This window comes from Vigna umbellata, chromosome 10 (assembly GCF_029865625.1).
Source record: "Vigna umbellata cultivar VRB3 chromosome 10, Vumbellata_1.0, whole genome shotgun sequence".
In the NCBI taxonomy this organism is placed as follows: Eukaryota; Viridiplantae; Streptophyta; class Magnoliopsida; order Fabales; family Fabaceae; genus Vigna; species Vigna umbellata.
The window spans coordinates 12,885,133-12,905,740 of NC_142174.1; the positions used below are offsets into that span (position 1 = coordinate 12,885,133).

The 20,608-nt window shown below is 34.0% G+C and overlaps 3 protein-coding genes and 1 non-coding gene across 10 annotated transcripts; 3 read left to right on the forward strand and 1 right to left on the reverse strand.

Moving 5' to 3' along the window:
* Nucleotides 1–957: 957 nt before the first annotated feature.
* On the reverse strand, nt 958–4,727 carry LOC124823464 (pentatricopeptide repeat-containing protein At1g32415, mitochondrial-like). Of its 5 annotated transcripts, none has more exons than XM_088100677.1 (3): nt 4,587–4,727; nt 4,050–4,316; nt 958–3,189 (listed from the first exon to the last, which is right to left on the reverse strand). In XM_088100677.1, exon 3 carries the CDS (start codon nt 2,970–2,972, stop codon nt 1,089–1,091), a length of 1,884 nt encoding a protein of 627 aa, XP_087956803.1. In that variant the 5' UTR covers nt 2,973–3,189; nt 4,050–4,316; nt 4,587–4,727; the 3' UTR covers nt 958–1,088. The 5 variants fall into 5 exon arrangements, with proteins under 5 accessions (XP_087956803.1, XP_087956802.1, XP_087956799.1 ...); XM_088100676.1 differs by having other exon boundaries at nt 958–3,196; XM_088100673.1 differs by having other exon boundaries at nt 958–3,247.
* On the forward strand, nt 4,413–8,593 carry LOC124823465 (Man1-Src1p-carboxy-terminal domain protein). The gene is made up of 10 exons (XM_047295665.2): nt 4,413–4,718; nt 5,492–5,619; nt 5,742–5,813; nt 5,946–6,085; nt 6,200–6,314; nt 6,400–6,480; nt 7,049–7,186; nt 7,628–7,715; nt 7,892–8,002; nt 8,078–8,593. The coding sequence occupies exons 1-10, from the start codon at nt 4,463–4,465 to the stop codon at nt 8,098–8,100; spliced, it is 1,152 nt and encodes a 383-aa protein (XP_047151621.2). The 5' UTR covers nt 4,413–4,462; the 3' UTR covers nt 8,101–8,593.
* A 621-nt stretch (nt 8,594–9,214) lies between these two features.
* Nucleotides 9,215–9,287, forward strand: TRNAK-CUU (transfer RNA lysine (anticodon CUU)). Its single transcript has one exon. It is a non-coding gene; the product is annotated as a tRNA-Lys (tRNA).
* A 5,027-nt stretch (nt 9,288–14,314) lies between these two features.
* Nucleotides 14,315–20,433, forward strand: LOC124823451 (two-component response regulator-like APRR2). 3 transcript variants are annotated; one of them, XM_088100643.1, is made up of 12 exons: nt 14,315–14,490; nt 15,149–15,352; nt 15,970–16,049; nt 16,385–16,451; nt 16,885–16,931; nt 17,011–17,088; nt 17,177–17,725; nt 18,398–18,538; nt 18,672–18,941; nt 19,050–19,118; nt 19,259–19,336; nt 19,574–20,433. In XM_088100643.1, the coding sequence occupies exons 2-12, from the start codon at nt 15,223–15,225 to the stop codon at nt 19,745–19,747; spliced, it is 1,683 nt and encodes a 560-aa protein (XP_087956769.1). In that variant the 5' UTR covers nt 14,315–14,490; nt 15,149–15,222; the 3' UTR covers nt 19,748–20,433. The 3 variants fall into 3 exon arrangements, with proteins under 3 accessions (XP_087956769.1, XP_087956768.1, XP_087956770.1); XM_088100642.1 differs by lacking the exon at nt 14,315–14,490 and adding an exon at nt 14,573–14,596; XM_088100644.1 differs by lacking the exon at nt 14,315–14,490 and adding an exon at nt 14,618–15,045.
* The last annotated feature ends 175 nt before the right edge of the window (nt 20,434–20,608 follow it).

Sequence of the window (20,608 nt, forward strand, 5' to 3'; positions counted from 1 at the left end):
GTTGTTTGATATTTTATGGAAACATCTTTATGAGTATGTTTATCATTCACAAAATCAATTGTTAAAAGTTTAATAAGCTTTTAAAGAGTTTTGTATAGCTATTGATATTTAAGAGAAATAAAAAAATTTAACTAGAAATTTTCTTACAAATTTCAAAGTATTAAATTATATTTGATGAAACCAAAAATATTGTTAAAAACATTTATACAATTTTTTAAGAATTAAATAGTTTTATTTTATTTGAATGGAAAATTTTAACTTAGTGTCATGTTAAAGTGTCAACGGATTTATAAGTAAACAAATTTATTAGAGAAGAACTTTAACTTTATGTTACTATAACTTAGAAAATTTGATGTAATACAGAATAACATGACCGTAAACTTGAAATTTTGGATAATACAATTATATAATTAAGATATATATTTTTATTTTCATAATAAATAAAAATATTTCAGACTCAAATTTAAACTCATCATCTGAATATAATAATCCATCACTCTTAAACTATTAATGGAATGTTATTTGGAACAATGTGAAGAAGAGAAAAAAATGTCATGTTAATCATGGACTTAAAAAAGCAATAGAGAAAGCAAGAAGAGAAATAATAATAGTAATAAAAAAAGATATATATGTCTTAATGATTTATGCATAATTTAATTAAATTTTTTAAAATACTTACATATACGAAAACATAATAAAATTCAAGAAGCAAAATAACCATATTTTAGCATCCTATTGTAAGAAATTACTCACTATTAATATAATCAATTATAAATATAGAAATATAATGTACATCTAAGTTGTTGTGTGTTTAGTTGCTTCTTTGATGCGTGGGTTGCAGAAAAAGGAAGATTTTTCGTTCTTTGTTTACTTTATCAAATTTGTTTTATCTGTTAACATATTTTTTTGTTCTTTTTTTATCGGTCAAAGGTTTATTTATCTTATTAGATTACTGGATTTATACAGGCGAAATCTTGATGTTTTGACTTCAATGATTCACATCATGTGCTGAGTTTTAATGTACATATCTTATATCCTTTTGCATTCTCAAAATTCTAAAATAGTGGAAGCCAGGTAAATAACTTCTCTTAAAGACACGCATGCATTTTATCGTCTGAGAAGAAAATATGAACTTTCCCCTTCACCAATATCCAACTACATCCGGGTGCCTTCCTCACACCCTTCAACCTCATTTCTTTCCTTAATCTCGTCTCCTCGATATGCCTATCATTTGCGGCATATATGTTACAAAGGGCCACATGCCCAGGCGCATTGAAAGGATCCAATTCAAACAGTTGTTTGGCTGCACGCGTAGCGACGTCTGTATCATTTTTACTCAACCCACACACTCCAATTAGAGCCCCCCAAACGGCATGATTTTGTTCAACAGGAAGCTTCGAAACAAACTCCTCTGCATCCTTCACCTTTCCTGCTCGACCCAGAAGATTGATAATACTGATGCAATGCTCCAAGCTAGGTTTAATAGCAAAAGCATTGACCATGCCAATAAAAAACTCCCGCCCTTTATCAACAAGACCCGCATGAGCACATGCTGTTAGGACACCCAGGAATGTAAGGTCATCTGGGTAAATTCCAAGTTCAAGCATAGTTTCATACACTTTTATAGCTTCACTGGTCCTGCCATTATCTGAAAGACCCATGATCATGGAGTTCCAAGAAATTTTGTCCCGGTAAGTCATGTTAGAGAATACCCTATACGCATCATCTATCTCCCCACATTTTGCATACATTGCAATTAGAGAGTTCTCGAGAATCAAATCATCTTCATACACAGTCTTGAACTGCATACCATGTAATTGCCGCCCTTGATCTAGATATGCAACTGAACCCATAGCTCCGAATAGAACAGCATATGTAGAACTCATAGGAGGAACACCACGATCCATCATCTCAGAAAATAAGCAGAAGGCTTCAGCAATGAGCTCATTCTGCACATACCCATAAATCATCTCAGCCCATGCAATGGAATCCCTATCAGGCATGTCATTAAACAAATTCCAAGCCTCCAGTACTCGGCCGGCACTATGATAGCCAGAAATCATGCAAGTCGATGCAACCTTGTTCCTAGTGGGTACCATGTCAAACAACTCTTGAGCTCTAGCCAACTGACCGGCCCGAACATAACCATTTATCATGGAATTGAAACACTGATCATCAGAGTCTTTCAAATTACTTTCAAACACGTTGCGAGCAGAATCCATAATACCAAGCCCAGAGTACATCCTAACAAGACCTCTATACAACCTACCGTCATAATCATCAATCCCCCAACTGTTAACAATAAGCTGAGCATGTACCTGTTTGCCAAGGCAAGAAAAACCCAAACCACCACAAGCATAAACAAGAGAAACAAACGTCTCTCCGTTGGGTTGGGCATCAGAAACTCTCATCATCTCAATAAAAAGCTGCAATGCCTTTTCATAGAAGCCATTCCAAGCAAACCCACCAATCATAGCAGTCCAAGAAACAATATTTTTCTCCGGCATAGCCTGAAACAAACAAAAAGCACCTTCAACATCCCCCTCACGGCAATAACCAGATAGCATGCTAGTCCAAGTAATCACGTTCTTAAACTCCATCTTCTCAAACAATTCTCTAGCCTCGTTCATTCTACCACTCTCAGCATACCCCGCAATCATAGCATTCCACGAAACCACATTCTTGAAAGGAGTCTTCTCAAAAACCATCCTCGCATCCTCCAAATCCCCACTCCTAAGCAACGCCACCACCATCGCGTTCCACGAAACAACATTCCTCTCAGGCATTACATTGAACACCTTCCTCGCATCTTCGATCCTCCCTGCATCTGAAAACCCACATAGCATGGCAGTCCAAGAAACAACGTTCTTCTCCAACATGGTCTCAAAGAACCGGGAAGCCCCGTCGAGCATGCCTGAGCGGACGTACGCTGTCAACATGACATTGCTAGTGAAGAGGTTTCTGTGAGGCATTATGTCGTACAGTGTGCGAGCTTCGGCCACGTAACCGTGGCGGGAGAAGTTGGAGAGTAGCTTGGTCCAACGAACCACACGTGCGTGAAGGTCACCTCCAGAAGAATTTTGAAGGAGGTTTCGCGCTTCATGGTGGCAGCCATTGGATAAGTAGTGTAGGAGCAAAGGCTCGTCGCATTCGCATTGGGAATGGTTGGTGCCATAGACATAACGCACACTGCGAACTGAACATGTCAAAATCCGCACGAAGATTAATGAATGGTGACGAAGCATGTCTGGATTCGCTTTCAAACATTAAAAATCCATTGAAACACTACGAGCTTTGTGTTGACAGAATTGTAGCTTATAGAATAAAAGCATCGAAACTTAAATTACTACTTCACGTCAAAATCAACTTTAAACATAATCAATTTGTAAACTTTCATCGAACACACACTCAAATGTTTGTCTTTACAGCATCACAATAAATTCACATGTTGCAATCCCAATTTTGTATAAGAAACACAATTTATTCTACCACAATCTACATCTCAAGAGATCAACCCTTATTCAACAACCCAATACCCTTTCAACATACTTTTACAAACCTCATCATATCTTAGAAATTGAGACCTAAAATGAAACGATCAATTGACTTAAAAGGCTCAAACTAAAGCGTACACAATATTGCATACGTTTCCCGTTGCCATCATGGCAGTGTTTACATAACCATGTCCATAATCAATTCAAAACAACACTATCCCTAATTTGATTTATCGGATGAAATAGGGCGATAAATGTATTTACTATACATTCATACAATACTCCAATAAACCACAGACATCTAATAACTAAAAAGCCAGCAGAAACTCTCGCCATCTCATATAAAGAAATGGTAAATTTGATCGAACGAGCAAATGAATTGGACAAAAATCCAGAACAAAAAATTAAGAGTTAAGAAAATGGTAGTTTTCCTAATAATATACGAGATGAGATGACAAAATTCGATTGAAGCAACGAACAGTGTGGGTAGATAGGGTCCGAAATAAACACAGACTAAGTTTAAATTGACGCGAGAATTGAAAAGAAAATTGGTACCTGTGAGTCCTGGAACACTGTCGCTGAACCTTCCCTTGCGCCCCTTACAAGTAGTTCCAGAGCGAGATCGAAGGTTCTGTTCGACGAGGAGGCAGCGGTGGAAGGCGAGTGCAAGGAGCGCTCACGGTGGTGCGAAGGAGAGTCTACCATTAGACCCCTTCCAAGCGCGATCGGAGAAATTGCTATTGAAGGTGTTGGTACTGGAGGTAGAAGAAGATGGTGAGGGGAAGAGAAATGAGAGAACTGTCTGTGTGACGATGATGGAGGCTGAGTAAAACATAATGAATATAAAACATTTAACCACTTGAGTAAAAATATAATAAAATACATTTAACCTAACTAAAACGAATTAATAAAGGGGCATTCTCCTCAATTTTTAAAACTTTTGTCTTATATTTCTCATTTTTGTAACCATGAAGCAGAATCGGCGAAGGGGGTGTTTGTCTAATTCGATTCCAGATAATTCAGGCATTGACGCGAAATCGTTGATGGGAAGAGAACCCCCTCAGAATTTGTTACCATCCAAACACGACTTACCGAGATTGGTTCTCGTGCTCGCACTCGCATCGCTAGTTGCATGGACCTGCAATTTCCTATTTACCTCTCTCCTTCAACCTCCTTCCAAACCCTTTTGCGACACCAATTTCCACTCCTCCGATTACTTTCCTGGTCTCTCCCTCTCTTTCTATTTCATTTGCTTCTGTTTTGTTGTTTTTATGTGTCGTGATTTTCGTGCATTTCATATGATTCTGTTCTGGGTGTTGAGTTATTCATTTATTGTCATCTTCTTCCAACTAACGTTGCAACTCAACAAGCCTCTGGTTTTTGGTTGTTCAATTTAACTCTGATTTAGTAATTTCCTGTGCTATGAATGCTGAATTGCACATGCCTTGTCTCCGTGTATTTTCTGGATTATTTTATTTTATTTTATTTCGTTTTCCCTATTTTGTTTATTTGAATTGTGCCGTTTTCCTTTTCTCGGTTAAAGAACAATGCGTAATAGAGAGAGGGAATGAATGCCGCTAAAAAGGAAAAGGAAAATTAGAGTGAGACAGCCTTCTTTTCAGGGCTAAATATTATGAGGACAGAGCAGTTGATAGTTGTTGCTAACAATGATGAACAAATTCATCTGATTTCCTTTTGTTTTTCTTTGAAATATGCCGTGGCGTTTTGTATGGGGTTTCATTTGATATTTGAATTTGAATTTGATTCTTGTTGTTATACATTGTTTTGTTCTTTTATTTATTTTGGTAGGATGCAGATTACTTTCTAATTCAAGCTTTAATCAATGTTTGTCTGCTTCGTATTACTTCTGATTATTTTTTGGGGAGTTCATTCTCTGGGGCCTTGTATTATCAATCAAATTTTGTAGTCTCAACGTGTAGGATTTTGCAGACTATATGCATCTTGTGAGGTTTTCTACTGACTGGGAATTGTTACAGATGTTTGTGAACCTTGTCCCAGTAATGGAGAATGCAACGATGGAAAGTTGGAATGCCTTCAGGGTTACCAAAGACATGGGAACTTGTGTCTAGAAGACGGAGATATCAGTGAATCAGCTCGAAAGATTGTATGTCTCTATATTTTGATTTGAGTAGTGACTTACTATTTCTTGGAACTAAATACAGTCTATTATTTTTTCGTTGTTCTTTTGCATTTTGTTATATCTTTCTGATTGGCCTTTGACCACAGGTGGAGAGAGTGGAACATCACTTGTGTGAGGGATATGCTCAATTTTTGTGCAGTGGAACCGGACCAATTTGGGTTTGTTCTCTCATTTTTAGCCCTTGGATTTTGCAGTTTACTTGTATTTATTTATGCTTGGCTGTATACGTTATTGTTCGAGTTGTTCTTAGTGCTGCTGATTTCAACTTCCCTTTTGTATTCCCATCTCAGGTTCGTGAGGATGTTTTGTTGAATTATTTTGAGCCCGTGGGAAATGTCAAAGTGGACAATGCTCTTCATAATTATACAAAACAAAGGGCAGTTGAAACAATGGGGCAATTATTGGAGACGAGATTAAACAACTCTCATGGGTATATATCATCTCTGTTCCATTTTAATCAAGTCAAAAGTGGCCGTTAGAACATGTTTCCTTAGAGGTTAAAATTTCTGCTTAGGATGTCACATACGAGTTATCTCTCATACAGGATGAAGGAGTTTAAGTGTCCAGATCTGTGGGCAGTGCATTACAAGCCATATTCCTGCCGTATTCGTCAGTGGATCTCTCAGCATATTCTACTTGTTTTGCCCATTTGTGCCATGGTATCCGTTTCCTAAAGACATACTTTAATGCATATATTTCTGCATGGGTAAGTAAACTATGTTGATTGTTTTTGAGATTTAACAGCTTGTTGGATGCACAGCTTTGTTCTGGAGTGTTCGACGGAAACTATCAATGTCAAGAAGAATTGAGGAGCTTTATGATAAGGTATAGTGGGACACACCCAGAGGCACAGGCACAAGGGATTATTACATGCTTCGTTGATTATTTCACCCGTTAGTTCAACAAGTGTGATTTTAAGTTGTTGTGGGTGATGCCTTTGATTAAGAGTGAGTATACATACATGCATGCATAGGCACACACATATATATGGAAGCTCACAAATATATTGTAATAGAATGCTTATGTTAATTGAGGTCACAAAATATTACATTTATTTAGAAGGTAGTTCTGTGTACAGTGACCATAGGGTTCAAATGCCCCAATTTTATATATTATAGTTCTGTAGGTTTAGATGAGTGAAGAATATTCATACGCCCTAGTTTTTATAGTGGAGTTTGGATAAACTAAGGTTCTGATCAATGCAGATACTCAGATGGTAAAATCAGTTGAAATGTGTTTTTCAAATAAATAGATAAAAAATGTGACTTTTGGCTCCCATTAACTACAGTTACATTTATATCTGCTGTGCACAGGTTTTTTTGACTGAATGACTAATTGCATCTTTATTATAATTCTGTATCTGTTCAAAATTTCTTTGTTATTGATCTTTTAGGTCTGCGAAATACTTGAAGAGAATGCATTGACGTCAAAGAGTGCAAATGGTGAATGTGAACCCTGGTTTGTTGCTTCTAGGTTACGTGATCACCTGCTTTTGCCAAGAGAACGGAAGAACCCTTTATTATGGAGAAAGGTAGTTTCGGAGCTATTTTGATTGCCCTATTTTATCGTAACAACGAAGCAGAACAAGCTAATTCATTTTGTCTGGATTAGCTGACTGCATCATAGTTATTAGAATCTTATTATTCACGATTCAAATATTACAGTTTGATACAATTGGGATGCCTATTGATTTGTAACATAAGTTAAATTTTAAATGACATTGTATATGCCATTCTTGAGGATTCCGTAAGGACGAAGTCATACTTTCTTGGGACATGTCCTTGTAAATCAGCAAAATTGGTTATTCTTTCTTTTTCGTTCCACTTAGGATTGATTAATCTTTGACCCGGACTATGTTTGACAGCGCTGTTGGTGTAATCACTTTTGACCCGTAATTGAAGTTAAATGTCAATGGGTTTTTAAATTAACTAAATGAATGACTGATCTTGTAATAACTTTTTTGGGATTACAGGTAGAAGAATTGGTTCAAGAAGATTCGCGAATAGATTGCTATCCAAAGTTGGTGAAGGGTGAATCGAAAGTGGTATGGGAATGGCAAGGTACATGGGTGTGCTGGCAATATCATGAAATCTATTCCGTTCAGTAACACAAGCAATTTAATATACTGATAAAATTCTGATGAAGTACTGCCAGTCAGGCTTTTCGGCCAACATTCTCGTTCCTTGTATTAAGTATTTTTGGTGATTTATATTTTTGTTTACCTCATATTGTACAGTTGAAGGCTCTTTGAGCGTCTCAAAGATGAAGAGAAGAAGAGACGCAAGCAAAACAAGGGTCAAGGAAAGCATGGATATGAATCATCAGCAACATCCTGAAGTGAAAACAGGTCAGTGGTTGTCTTACTAATATCTGTTTTAGAATTATGCTTGTTTCCTGATGAAATAAAATTGATTTGTTGTAGAGCCTGTGGAACCACTTTTTTGATTTGAAGACACCTCGTAACAGTGACCAGTACTTTCCCTTGTAAATTATGATGGCATAAACTCGAGTTTTCCCTGAAGTCTTGTTTTACCTTCTTTGTACAAAGAAAGCTGGGTAAAGCTTATCTTGTCTATGTTTACAGCAGCAGAGGGCAATATATGCGGCATCGGTTGTTAGTGTGACCTTCATTTCTTATCTAGCATTTACCAAAACAAGTGTTGTTTCATGCATGCTTATCATGAAACCTGCTTATAGCTTAGGCAGGAAAATGGAGCCCTTTAAACTCCTTTATATTCAGTTGACGCCTAACAAACTAGTAATGTAGTTATGTTAACTAGATTTAAGAACGCTTTTTTTCTTTTTGTAAGATAATCCAATATATTAAAGCATATATGATATTGTTGTAGGGTTAAGGCATATGAATCTGCTACTATGTAACTAGAGATTGCATATACCATCTGTGCCTTAATTTTGAATTTGGTTTCTTTATTGGTTTTTCTGTCATGTCTTCTGACCTTTCAAGTTACTCTGATTTTGATAAAGTATTTTTTTTTATGTATCTTAAAATATTAAAATTAGTGCAAATTACATGTACAACATGGACTCATTAATTTTATACAAACCCAAACATTCATTTTATTATCTACACATTTTTTTCAGTTAACTTATCACAAAAATGCAACCCATAATACTTAAGATGTTTTGTTATTATACTTTTAACAAATGTACACTCCATTCAGGCTACTCAACTTAATAATTTTAACTCTTCTATCATTAAAAATGAGGTAACCTTCGAATATTTGTACCTCCTTTCCACTCGAAAATTTGTTTCTCTGTAATAAGCTAATAATTCAGAAGAGGTTTTTTCTATTAATTTTTAACCAAGGTTAGTTTCAAAAAAGAGATTAAACACAGTATAATATCCGTACATCACTAATAAAACAGTCTTCTAATGACTACATTATTCTTCTACACGTTTTATTATGCTACCAAAAAATAAAGTTAACTGGGGACTTTAAGCAAACAATGTTTTTTGTGTATAATATTTCACTTTATTCTTTACTAAATTTCGGATAAATTTAGATTAAAATGTAAAGTACAAATGGAATAAACAATAGCCCGTCTAGCTCAGTTGGTAGAGCGCAAGGCTCTTAACCTTGTGGTCGTGGGTTCGAGCCCCACGGTGGGCGTTTTATTTTTGTGTTTTAGGTTTTGACACGTGTCACCTTAATTACACATGCATGAAGGTGTTTAATTAATTCTGCCACGCACCTCAACCTTTTGATCCATTCACACTATTACCACTGCAGTCACGTTTTTTTCTTTGAGCTATTTATTACTGTCACTTTCAAATTTAACTATTTTGAATTGTTTCCAAAAAAATTAAGTATTTTGAAACAAACAAAATTGAAAGCAAACACAAGATTAATAAAAAAAATCTGAGGTTGGCAATGAGAAATGAAATGTGGTTCTCAAGCAAAGAGGCAAAAAGAAGTTGAAATCATGATCAGAATGAAAAGCAGGAAGGTAATGATGTGACAGTAAAATCAACCAAACAACAAAGGTTCTTTTACTCAATAACGTAAGTTGAATATGTGATTAAGCATAGCATGTTTCCACACAGTAGAAATCATTACTAGCACTAAACCAAATATATATGATAGGACAAGGACAAGTTCCTTAATTAGGCTGCATTTTGAATTCTGGGTGTTTTGCAAATGCTCCTTGAACGTCTGGGATTTGAAAACAGTGAAAATGATTGAGAAATTGACTATATTGATGAACAGTGACAAGAGGGTGTAGAGCAGACAAAGATCTATGGTATGATTTAGTTTGTAGGACTTCCACTACCTACAAGATAAAAAGAAAACCAATGACTACACAACAAACCAAGCACTTTGTTTTCATGTACCCTTACAAACTGTGGGCGATGGTTTTGTTTCCTCAGTTAAACACTTTCTAACACTGTTTTTCCTGTTATGTTCTTGTCTTCAAAAGTATATATTTTCAGAATTCCAAATATGTTCAATTATTTTTAGCTTTCAACAACTTCTAAAAAGTATTGCCAAAAATATAAAAGATTTGTTAATGGATAAAATTTGTTAGTAATTGTAAGTCACTGGTAAAAAAACTTATTGTCAAATTCTTTTATTTATATATAAAAAAGAATCATCAATAATTACCAACTATCAACCTATCAAAATATCAAAATATGTCTATAATTATTTATTAATTCAGTTTTTCTTTTTCTTCATCGTTATTCTTCTTCCCACTATTCTCATCTCTAGTTTATTTTCTTCATCTTTCTTCTCATATAACTTCGTCATTATGATCTTCGTTGTCTCCATTGATATTTAACGTTGTATAATTACTTTTGTTTTTCATTCTTCATCATTTTCTCCTCCTTTTTTTCTTCTTTTTCATTTCCTTTTTATAATCATCCCTAATTAATTTGTAACAAATATTTTACTAAAATTAGAAGAAAATTTTATGTCTATTTTACTAATAGATTTTAAAATGAATCAATTACCAATAAATTAAAAAAAAATATTATCAACAAATTAAAATATAATAATAATTACCAACGGATTTTATCGTAACATCGTCAAAAATCCACAACAAAAACTTTAATGTTTATTATATAAACAAAATTCATAAAAAAAATGTCAATAATAAAAATTTAAATTATCAATAAATGGATTACTAATAAATATTTTTATCGATAATAAAAATTTTAATTTATCAATAAATTTTATTAAAAAATATATATTTATATTCTTAGTTAAAACAGTTAAATTTATTAATAAATTTTATTTTATCGATAAATTTTTGTCAATAATTTAAAAAATAAGTATATTTTTTATAGGATGATAATGCTAGTTTTATCTAGTAAATATTGTACACAGATGATTTTTAAGTTCATTGTCAAAGGAATTATTAGTATTTAGACAATAAAAATAATGGAAGAATTAAACATTTTCCATTGTTAATTGAATTTGACTAAAATTTATCAATTTGGGTGAATTTTATTCAGCCTCTTATTCTTATTGTCTTGATGAGTATGTGCCAAAAAAAATTGTTTCGAAAATAATAAGTATTATTGAGTTTTTGAAAATAATACATATATACCTAGACAACAGAGAGTAAATACCACTAAGTAAACCAGAACATATATTTTTCACCGTTTATGAATATTTTTCTTCTAGTTTTTTGTAGGTAGTTGTGACACTGACAAGTCCATGTGACTAAATTGTCATCACTTTGTAACATAAATCATGAACACCTTGCAACTTTTCTCAAGTCTTACCAAAAAAGTACTGTACAATTACCACTTCACACACTGAAAAAATGACAATAATGATTTTAAAATGCTTTATTGAATTAGAAATATATAAAAAAAAAATCAAATGGGCTTTTAGTTAAGTTAATTAAACGAGTTTAATCTCTAATCTTAAAATAGTAAAACTAACATTGCTACAATTTTTTGTTTGTTAAAACTTGAGTTACAATACAATTATAAAGTTGTGAGTGGTTGCTATAATAATAAGTGGAGTGGAATTCAGTGCATTTGATTACTACCTACAACTACCTTACAATCTAATTCATACACATGTTTAAGCAACTCAGCAAGTACCAGTCATTCAATTACAAAAATGTCCTTCTTCTAAATTATATATCATTACCAAGATTGTATACACTGCAATTTACATAAAATATTCCATAAAAGCAGGTTTTATATTTACTTACCCCACTTCTTAATTATTAGAAAAGATAGATAATACTCAAATCATATCCAACTAAAGATTTTATCAATTTTATGATATGATGCTATGAAAAGAAATATACAAAAATGACACAAATTGACTAGATGTCTCCAAATAATTTATGTGGATGTATTATATATATATATATATATATATTAAAGAATACACAAACATTTGATTGTTCAAGCATCTAATTTTCAATTTAATTATATGCATGCGTCATTATTCTTTATAATTGCTTATTAAGTATTTGGCTCCCCTAAGTTTAAGTTGCTTGTCTTTTCTTATTATTTTTTAAGTTTTTAATTGTTTTACTTTTCTTTTTTAAACACTAGCAATTTTATTTTATTTAGCCAAATTGACAAAACATTGTGAATTACCTTAATTACGTAGAATAAGTTAAATGGTTATATTCTTCAAGGAAAAAGAAGCAATTACATTTTTTACAAATAATAACTATACCCTAGAAAAAAAATGGAAGAAATAAGTTATGAAACTTTATTATTTAAAATATTATGTGAAATGTTATTATTAAAATAACGGTGATAAATCATTAATCCAAAAAAGTTATATAATTGTAACCCACTTTAAGACTTATTACATGTGTGGTGGCATTTTTACAAGGAAAGTGACTAAAATAGTACATGATGCATCACATGGGACGAAATATGATGGCAAAACACTATTGAGGAAGGTCAAAAGTCATGTCAATTTTCTTTTTGGCAATTATTGTTTCATTGATTTAGTAAAAGGTAATTAGCTATTATTGTCTTTCAGGAGACATTTTGCCCAGCCAAAAATATTCTCTTTTCTACCTTTTTGGAGTTGGTAATCAACACACCCTTTATACCAATGTGATTGCTAATTAAATGTTGTGTAATCATCATAATTAATAGTAGCTTTTTACACTTTTATCAAAAAATAAATAAATCAAATGCCCATACTTCCAACATAATTATCTTTCAACTAACATACATATAGAATGTGAACAAAAATACTCAATGTTGAATTTGTTCTTCATCAAGATTACCAGAAATGGTAGACATTATAGATGTTGTACTTGAATTTAACATAAAAACCTTTAGTATTTGGTTTTACTTAATAATTTTTTAAACTAAATGTCATTTGCATATCTTGACTAAAATTATTCTGTTGGAGACTATGCAGATTAGTTTGTCCCAATCATTGATCTGCACAAACTACATATTAATTAAACAAATTAAAATACGTCTTATATTTTTTTAGTGAACTAATGGGCACATAGTTAATTTTGTATTATTATATAATTGATGGTTATGATTATGTAATCCAATTTCTTCTTAATTTGGAAATCGATCCACATCTAATTAAGTTATTATTTCAACAAATTTATATGATTTTAAAAGGAAAAATATTCAACTTGTGTATTTTCCCTTTTATTTCTTGCAAAGTATATAGTTGTGTTTCAAAATTTGAAAAAAGTGATCAAATAAAAATTTTGAAAAATATATCTTTGATGCAAATCAATAACTTAATAAGAAACTTGCATACTAAATTTACCTAACTTTAAAGTCTCACAAACGAACTAAGATAGATCTTTTATGGACTAAACTTGACTTCTACATTTTGCATTTTGTGTGTACTTTTTTTACTATGAAATTTGACATTTTACCGTACTGACATTTGGTTAACATATTACCAAGATTTAAACTTAGTTATCTATGTGTTGTTTTTCTCTATGCAATAAATTTTGATACCATTTGACTTAAAAAGCACTTTTGTCAGTGCCTGAAAAATTAACATTCTTATCCCTCTCCCTGTTTAGCATTGTTCCCATATAAGGAATATTTCCATTATATACATTTTTCAGCAATTTCTAATTGTAGGTACACAACAATAATGATAAACTGTGGTACATATGACTAATTGCAGTGTATTCTGAAAGTGCTTTATTTATAGATTTATGAATTTATACCATTTAACTTTTTTTCACTATTACCATATACTTTTGTATTTTTTTATGGTTCTAAGGTAAACCTGTATTGAAACTGCAAGAAAAAAAAAATGACCATTCAATTGAAGTAGATTTTTCAACAATTTTTATTTGTCAGTAAAATCTGTAGCACCAATGGCTGAAACAAGAAAATGAAGAAATGTATGATCATGTCATAATGATTCAATACAGAAAGAAAGAAGTAAAGAGAAAAAGTCCATCTTACGGGAACACAGTGTTCTCGCTTCCAAGATAAATAAAACACTGAGATCCATTGTAAAGAAAAAAAAGTTTCAAACTTTATGCAGTCCAAGACAATGTATTTATTTGGAACTCAAATTATAGAAAATAGCAGGTAAGATTTTGACAGAAGAAGTGGTAAAAAAAATGAGGGTAGATTTGGAATAGGAGCCTTGAAATTGTGGCAGAATAGTTAATTGACTCTTTTTTCTGCATATTATGTGGTTGTTAAGGAGCGATTGCAATTGTTCAGTATTCACACAGACACCCTTCAACGACCGTAGTTAAACCCCCTTACTCACTTCTCTTCTCTTCCCTCTCCCTTTCTATGTGCTTTCTTTGTCTTCGATGAAATAGGAAGAGAAAGTGCACAACTTTGGTTAGAGGAGTTGGTGGGGCAATTTCCTTTCAGCCAAGGTAGTAGAAGAAAAGAAAAGTCTTGGAAAAGAACCACTTTCACTGTGCATGTTGATTCTCCCTTGTTCATGTGTTCATAATTGGAGAATTCAGCTATTTTGGTTTGGTTTGGTTTTGTTTTGCTTTCTCTTCTCCTTTTTTAGATTATAATATGTGTGCATGTCATGACATGTTTTCCACTTTGGGTTGTTTTGTTTACTTATTTTCTGGGTTGGTTCACGGTTTTTTGTTGCTGTCTGGCCCAGTTTCTTGTCATGTTCTGCTATGATAGTTGGAGATCTTGCTTGTTTCTTTGTCTGTTTGCTGTTCTGTGAAGGTTTCATTTCTTTTGTAAATGAGATCTTTACAGTTTATGGTATGAAGTACATATTTTTATTTTCTTTCTTTTTTGGAGGAAATGTGTTGGAGAATGAGTACGAATCTTCTGTTTTTTTAATTAAGAGCTGTTTCATGAGCGATCAGAGCTTGTGATTCTCGAACTGAACTTTGATATGGTTTTGACTTCTGACTTTAGATGTCTTGTTAGCATTCCACATTTTGAAAGCTTTTTACCATGTGAGCAAATTCAAGTTTCTGTGGACTTTCTGCTTCACTTTTTTCCTTGCTTTTCTGTGCTCCGTTCAACAAATTCAAGCTTGTGATCTCACGGATCTTGCAGAAGGGATTCTATGTTCGAAGTCAACATTGATCTGTTACATCAGTTGGGAGCTGAGTGACGATGCCAAACCAGCTATGGTTTGCACTGCCAATGATTTACAAGGATGGAAAGATTTTCCAAAGGGACTCAGGGTTCTTGTACTTGACGGAGATAGAAGTTCTGCTGCTGAGATAGGAGAACAACTTGAGGCCATGGACTATCATGGTGAGACTTTTTGGATCCCTTTAATATTTTTTTGGTATGTTTCACATCTTCTTGAAACTTTGGCATAGCTAATCTCACTTTCCTTAATTAGTGGGTAAAGTTGGTCCCCATTTTATAGAATGGCATCTGGTAAAGCGGCACTGCTTTAGATAGCCCTTATTTGGTTCTTTGGGAAATTGTGGAATGGGATTTTATTTCATTGAAGATTTGAAATGTGTCTAGATTTGCCCTCCTTTTTTGATGCTTGATGTTAGCATATGTGGTATTTCTCTAGATGGTTTATTAAGGTGCAAAAGTTTTCATTTGCGCTTTAGGCTATATGCCCTTAAGCGTTTTGAAAGCTGGAAGTGGTCCAAATTCCAAAGGTATTTTGGATAAAGGAATGCTTTGTTATCTGACTTTATGGACTAATGAATCTATTCTATTTTTGGTGGTGCATTTGGATTTTGATGGGCTTCTAATTTCTCAGAGAATATGAATCAGTTGACACCAACCTAATTATACTTTGACTGACATAATTACATTCAAAGCATTCTTTTCATCCACTACCACACTCTTCCTTGTTTCCTGCACATTCTTGTTATTCATTCAATTTTTTATGTAAAATTTCTGTGCAGTTTCTACCTTCTATGACGAGAACGAAGCTTTGTCAGCAGTCTCAAGTAGCCCTGAAGACTTCCATGTTGCCATAGTGGAGGTAATGAACTTTTGTTTTCAGTATAAGCGATAAATCATCATGTCATAGTTGTAAAATTTGAACAAGAGGTAAACAAAAAAGGGATGTTATTTAGTATGCTAGTTTAGAATGGGGTGAATACGGAAAGTTGGTAGTTCTCTGGCATAATGATTAGGTGATTCCAAACATAATTTATCACCTTGTGAAAAGCTGATAATAACTTGTGCATTTTTCTCTAATAATATCTCGGCACTGTTTGTCTCACTTTGGCAATGTGTACATCTTAAACTTGGAATTGATCTTTTTTGCTTTGTAATGTGATGATTTGTAACCACTGGCTTCGATCTGAATTGTAGGTGAGTACAAGCAGCAGCCTTGGAGGTTTCAAATTTCTTGAGAATGCAAAGGACTTGCCTACCATTAGTAAGCACAAATACAAGCCTGAATTTGCTGGTTAATTTCTTGTATTTTTTATCATCAACAATTTCATTGTGGTGGTGTTTGCAGTCAACTGTCTGGTCTGCAGGTCAACTCAAATTTAATTCCCAAAAGAAGGAAAATTATTGTTTCTTGCAAAACCAATTTTAATTGTCACTTATTAGAGTAATAGAAATTAGTAATACTTGAAGTTTCTTTTTATTTAATCTCTATTTCCTCTTTTTTTTTTGTGATTGTTGCTTGCTTTGGTTTTATAAAATGAAAACTTCTTTTCAAACTTTAAGCAATTTAATGGATGAATGATCGACAAGGAAGCATGACATAGGAAATATGAGAACAAAGTTTTCTTTAGGCCTATCTAGTGCTTGTTATAAATTTTCTAACCAGTGATACTTACTACTTACAATTTTTCATGCAGTGATTTCAAAGAACCAGTGCCTGAACACCACGATGAAGTGCATTGCGGTAAGATTTTGGTTTATTGTACAATCATGATTGTTGATGCATACGGCTTTAATTTGTGATATATTTTCTTCTTTTGAAGCTTGGTGCCGTTGAGTTTCTCAGTAAACCACTCTCTGAGGACAAGCTCAAAAATATTTGGCAGCATGTTGTTCACAAGGTTTGTTGGTTTTGGCAACATTTTCATGGCATTTATTGTTAGAATGAAATGAATGAAGTAGTTTTTAATGTTGTTGAATTTCATGCAGGCCTTTAATTCTAGGGCAAATGGTCTGTCTGAGTCACTAAAACCTGTCAAAGAATCTGTAGAATCAGTGCTGCAGCTTCAAACAGGCAATGAACAAGATAAAACTCATAAAAGAACCATGTCGATTGATTTAGAGAATGTGTCCAGATTTGGTGATAATGTCAATGAGCAATCTGTATGTGATAAATATCCGGCTCCTTCAACCCCACAATTGAAACATGGGACACGGTTATTGGATGATGGAGATTGCCATGAGCAGACTAATTTCTCAACAGAAAAAGAAAGTGGAGAACATGATGGGGAATGCAAATCAGTCGAAACTTCATGTGAGAATTTGAATGCTGAAAGTACTCCTCAACCAACTGAACCTGAGGAGACTCTGATTAAGGAGGAAGAGGATTTTGCCAATGGTTCCAAGGGCGAGAGAGCTGTTTCACTGAATCTACAGAATGAAAAGTTTCTCAGCAATGCAGATGGTCATACATCTCCAAAAAAGATGGGAGTTTTTAATGATTCATGTGAGATTAAAGCTAACAGGAAGAAGATGAAAGTAAGCTGAATCATGACTACTAGTTATTTTATCATGTGCATATTTATATAATGTAAACCTCTCGCTTAGTTGGGAAATACCAACATTAACATTAACACTAATGATACTATGCTCTTCATTCTTTCCCTTTAACATTTTCTTACTCATGTTCATGTAGTTTATATCAATGACACTAGTTTGGCACATGTAACTACAAATTATTTCAAAAATTTATTTAACCTGTCTGTGTTTTTAACACGTTGTAGCTGCATGCTTTGAATTGTTAAAGAAAACATGTACAAGAGATTGTCAAATATTAACTGCTTCGAGATTGTCAATCTTAGAAGGTACACTTCCAATGGGATTTCGCTACTGAAATAGCTTGATAGAATCGCATGGCTAGCTCTTATCATCATCTCTATTCCTTGTGTACTGTTTTAAATATAATGTGTTGGCCTGTTTACAAAATTGTGGAGCTTGGATCTGTAACTGCTGATCTGCATTTCAACTACATCTTATCCATGAACTGTTTTTCACCTGAAACACTTGGATTTGTTGTCAGAGAGTCTTAGTAAATCTTGTGTTGTTTGTTGCTTATCCTTATTTTTCTCCATAACATTTTTTACGGTTGTGCAAAATGATATCCTTGTATGATTATCTGAAAACAGTCATTGTACGTGATTTTTGATTCAGGTAGACTGGACGCCCGAGCTGCATAAAAATTTTGTGAAGGCAGTTGAACAACTAGGTATTGATCAAGCCATTCCTTCTAGAATATTGGAGATAATGAAAGTGGAAGGATTGACAAGGCACAATGTGGCAAGCCATCTTCAGGTTCTTATTTTACTTCTGGCTATAGTTTCTATCCCAATGCTGCAACATAAAATGACTATTTTATTTTCAAAATCTTTCTGGTAGTGAAGAAAAATCATGTTGTAAGATCAAGTAACAACTTTATGTTGAACAGAAATATAGAATGCACAGGAGACAGAGTGCACCTGGGGAAGAAGATCGAAAATGGCACAATCAAAGAGATGCAATGCAAAGGAATTTTTATCTGCAAAGACCAATCATGGCCTACCCTCCCTATCACTCTAATCAAACCATTTCTCCAGCACCTATATATCCTATGTGGGGACAACCAGGAAGTCAAACAGCTGCTGTACAGATTTGGGGGCCTCCTGCGTACCCCTTGTGGCATCCTACAGAAAGTTGGAACTGGAAGCCTTATCCGGGGGTAATCTTTTTATTTGGAATAAAAGCAGAATATATGTTATTTCATATCATCAAATATGCTTTTTGTGGTATGTTATGCAGTTTGATATTCGGTGACTTGATGTTTCAGATGCATGTGGATGCTTGGGGATGCCCATTGTTCCCACCTCCTCAAGCTCCTGGTTTTCACTTCAATCAAGTAAGTTTCAACAACTTAATTTGACTCCATTTCAATGCTACTTGTTTATGTAATATAGCCACATGTGCGTAATTTACCCTTTAGAGTAATTAAATTATCTGTCAAAGTGATGCTAATCAGATATTGTTATGAAACTGCAGAATATACCTGGATTGCACACTCCTAAACCAGTGGATTACAGATTCAGCATGCCGCGTAGTTCCTTTGAGCATCATCCGGTAATGCAATACTTTCCTCGGACAAAGTCATCATGAAATTTTTCTCTAGTTGAAAAAATGTGTATGATCACGCATATATTGAATTTGATATGGACCAATGTTGTTCTAGTGCTCAATGCCATGGTTGCTCACTTGTTCTAATGTGCCATTTCTTAATGGACTTGTTTAATGTTTTGAGTTATGAACGTACAATGAAATGTTCCTGATACAGTGTGTTCCATGCATGCATGCATGCAGGCAGAGGAGGTGGTAGACAAGGTTGTGAAAGAAGCAATTAACAAGCCATGGCTACCATTGCCCTTAGGACTCAAAGCTCCTTCCACGGATAGTGTGTTAGCTGAGCTCTCCAAACAAGGCATATCTAGCATCCCTCTTGGCAACAAGGGTTCTTCTGCTCCAAAACCCTGCTGACGTGTACCAATGACCCCACCACCGGCTCCCACAGATGATGATGATGATGGGGCTGCTCTGTTGATTCACATATCAACTCCCTGTTGAGTATTGTAGTTATTTTTTTTTTCTCAAATTCCCTTCAGGTTGCAACCACAGTGGTAGATATGGCTGGAAGTTGGGACCACAAGGACCACTTGTGGTCCCCACCGTACACCGACCACTCATGCTGTCCCTTCTTAAGCTGCTGATTGTTAATGGTTGATATGATATGGTGTGATATCAGGTCTGGTCATACAACACCATGATGCAGCACAAATGGACTATGCATTGATTCTATTCATCCCACTTGCCAAAACACAAAACTAAAATATTAAAAAACAGCACTCAGAAGTTTATGGCTCCATTTGTTGAAGCTTTGCACAAAATGCTGAGGCTCAAAATAGTTGATGATGATTTTGGGGGTTGAAATGACCGTTTTTGGGGTCCATGTAGAAATTTATATCAGGATTTGGGGTGTCTTGGTGCTGTTGAGATGGGGCCTAGTTGAGGTGTATGATAATAATAATGGAAAAGGGTAGTTAGGATAATGTTGTGAATAAAGATGAGTCCAGGCCTTGGTGGATGCTAACTTGTTCTTTCCCAATTCAATTTGTTCAGTCAGCTATTTCAGCTTTTAGTTCATAGAATTCAGTTTTTGTAGCTCAGTTTGGCTGGGGCCATCCTTCTGTTTTTTTGCTCAATTTTTCCTTTTGACCTTTTGGAAACAATTCCAAATTAAGCTGCATAAACTCATCACCCAGAGGTTAATTTTGATATAACCAATACATATATGTTTTAAACATCACTGTTAATATTTTCTGAGTAATTTTAAAGGACTTG

Coding starts and splice junctions, on each gene's coding strand:
- LOC124823465 (XM_047295665.2), top strand. CDS start 4,463: ATGAAGCAGAATCGGCGAAGGGGGTGTTTGTCTAATTCGATTCCAGAT. Junction 5,620..5,741: donor GTGAATCAGCTCGAAAGATT/GTATGTCTCTAT, acceptor CTTTGACCACAG/GTGGAGAGAGTGGAACATCA. Junction 6,481..7,048: donor TTGAGGAGCTTTATGATAAG/GTATAGTGGGAC, acceptor TTGATCTTTTAG/GTCTGCGAAATACTTGAAGA.
- LOC124823464 (XM_088100673.1), bottom strand. CDS start 3,245: ATGCTTCGTCACCATTCATTAATCTTCGTGCGGATTTTGACATGTTCA.
- LOC124823451 (XM_088100643.1), top strand. CDS start 15,223: ATGGTTTGCACTGCCAATGATTTACAAGGATGGAAAGATTTTCCAAAG. Junction 16,050..16,384: donor TCCATGTTGCCATAGTGGAG/GTAATGAACTTT, acceptor TCTGAATTGTAG/GTGAGTACAAGCAGCAGCCT. Junction 19,337..19,573: donor GTTCCTTTGAGCATCATCCG/GTAATGCAATAC, acceptor GCATGCATGCAG/GCAGAGGAGGTGGTAGACAA.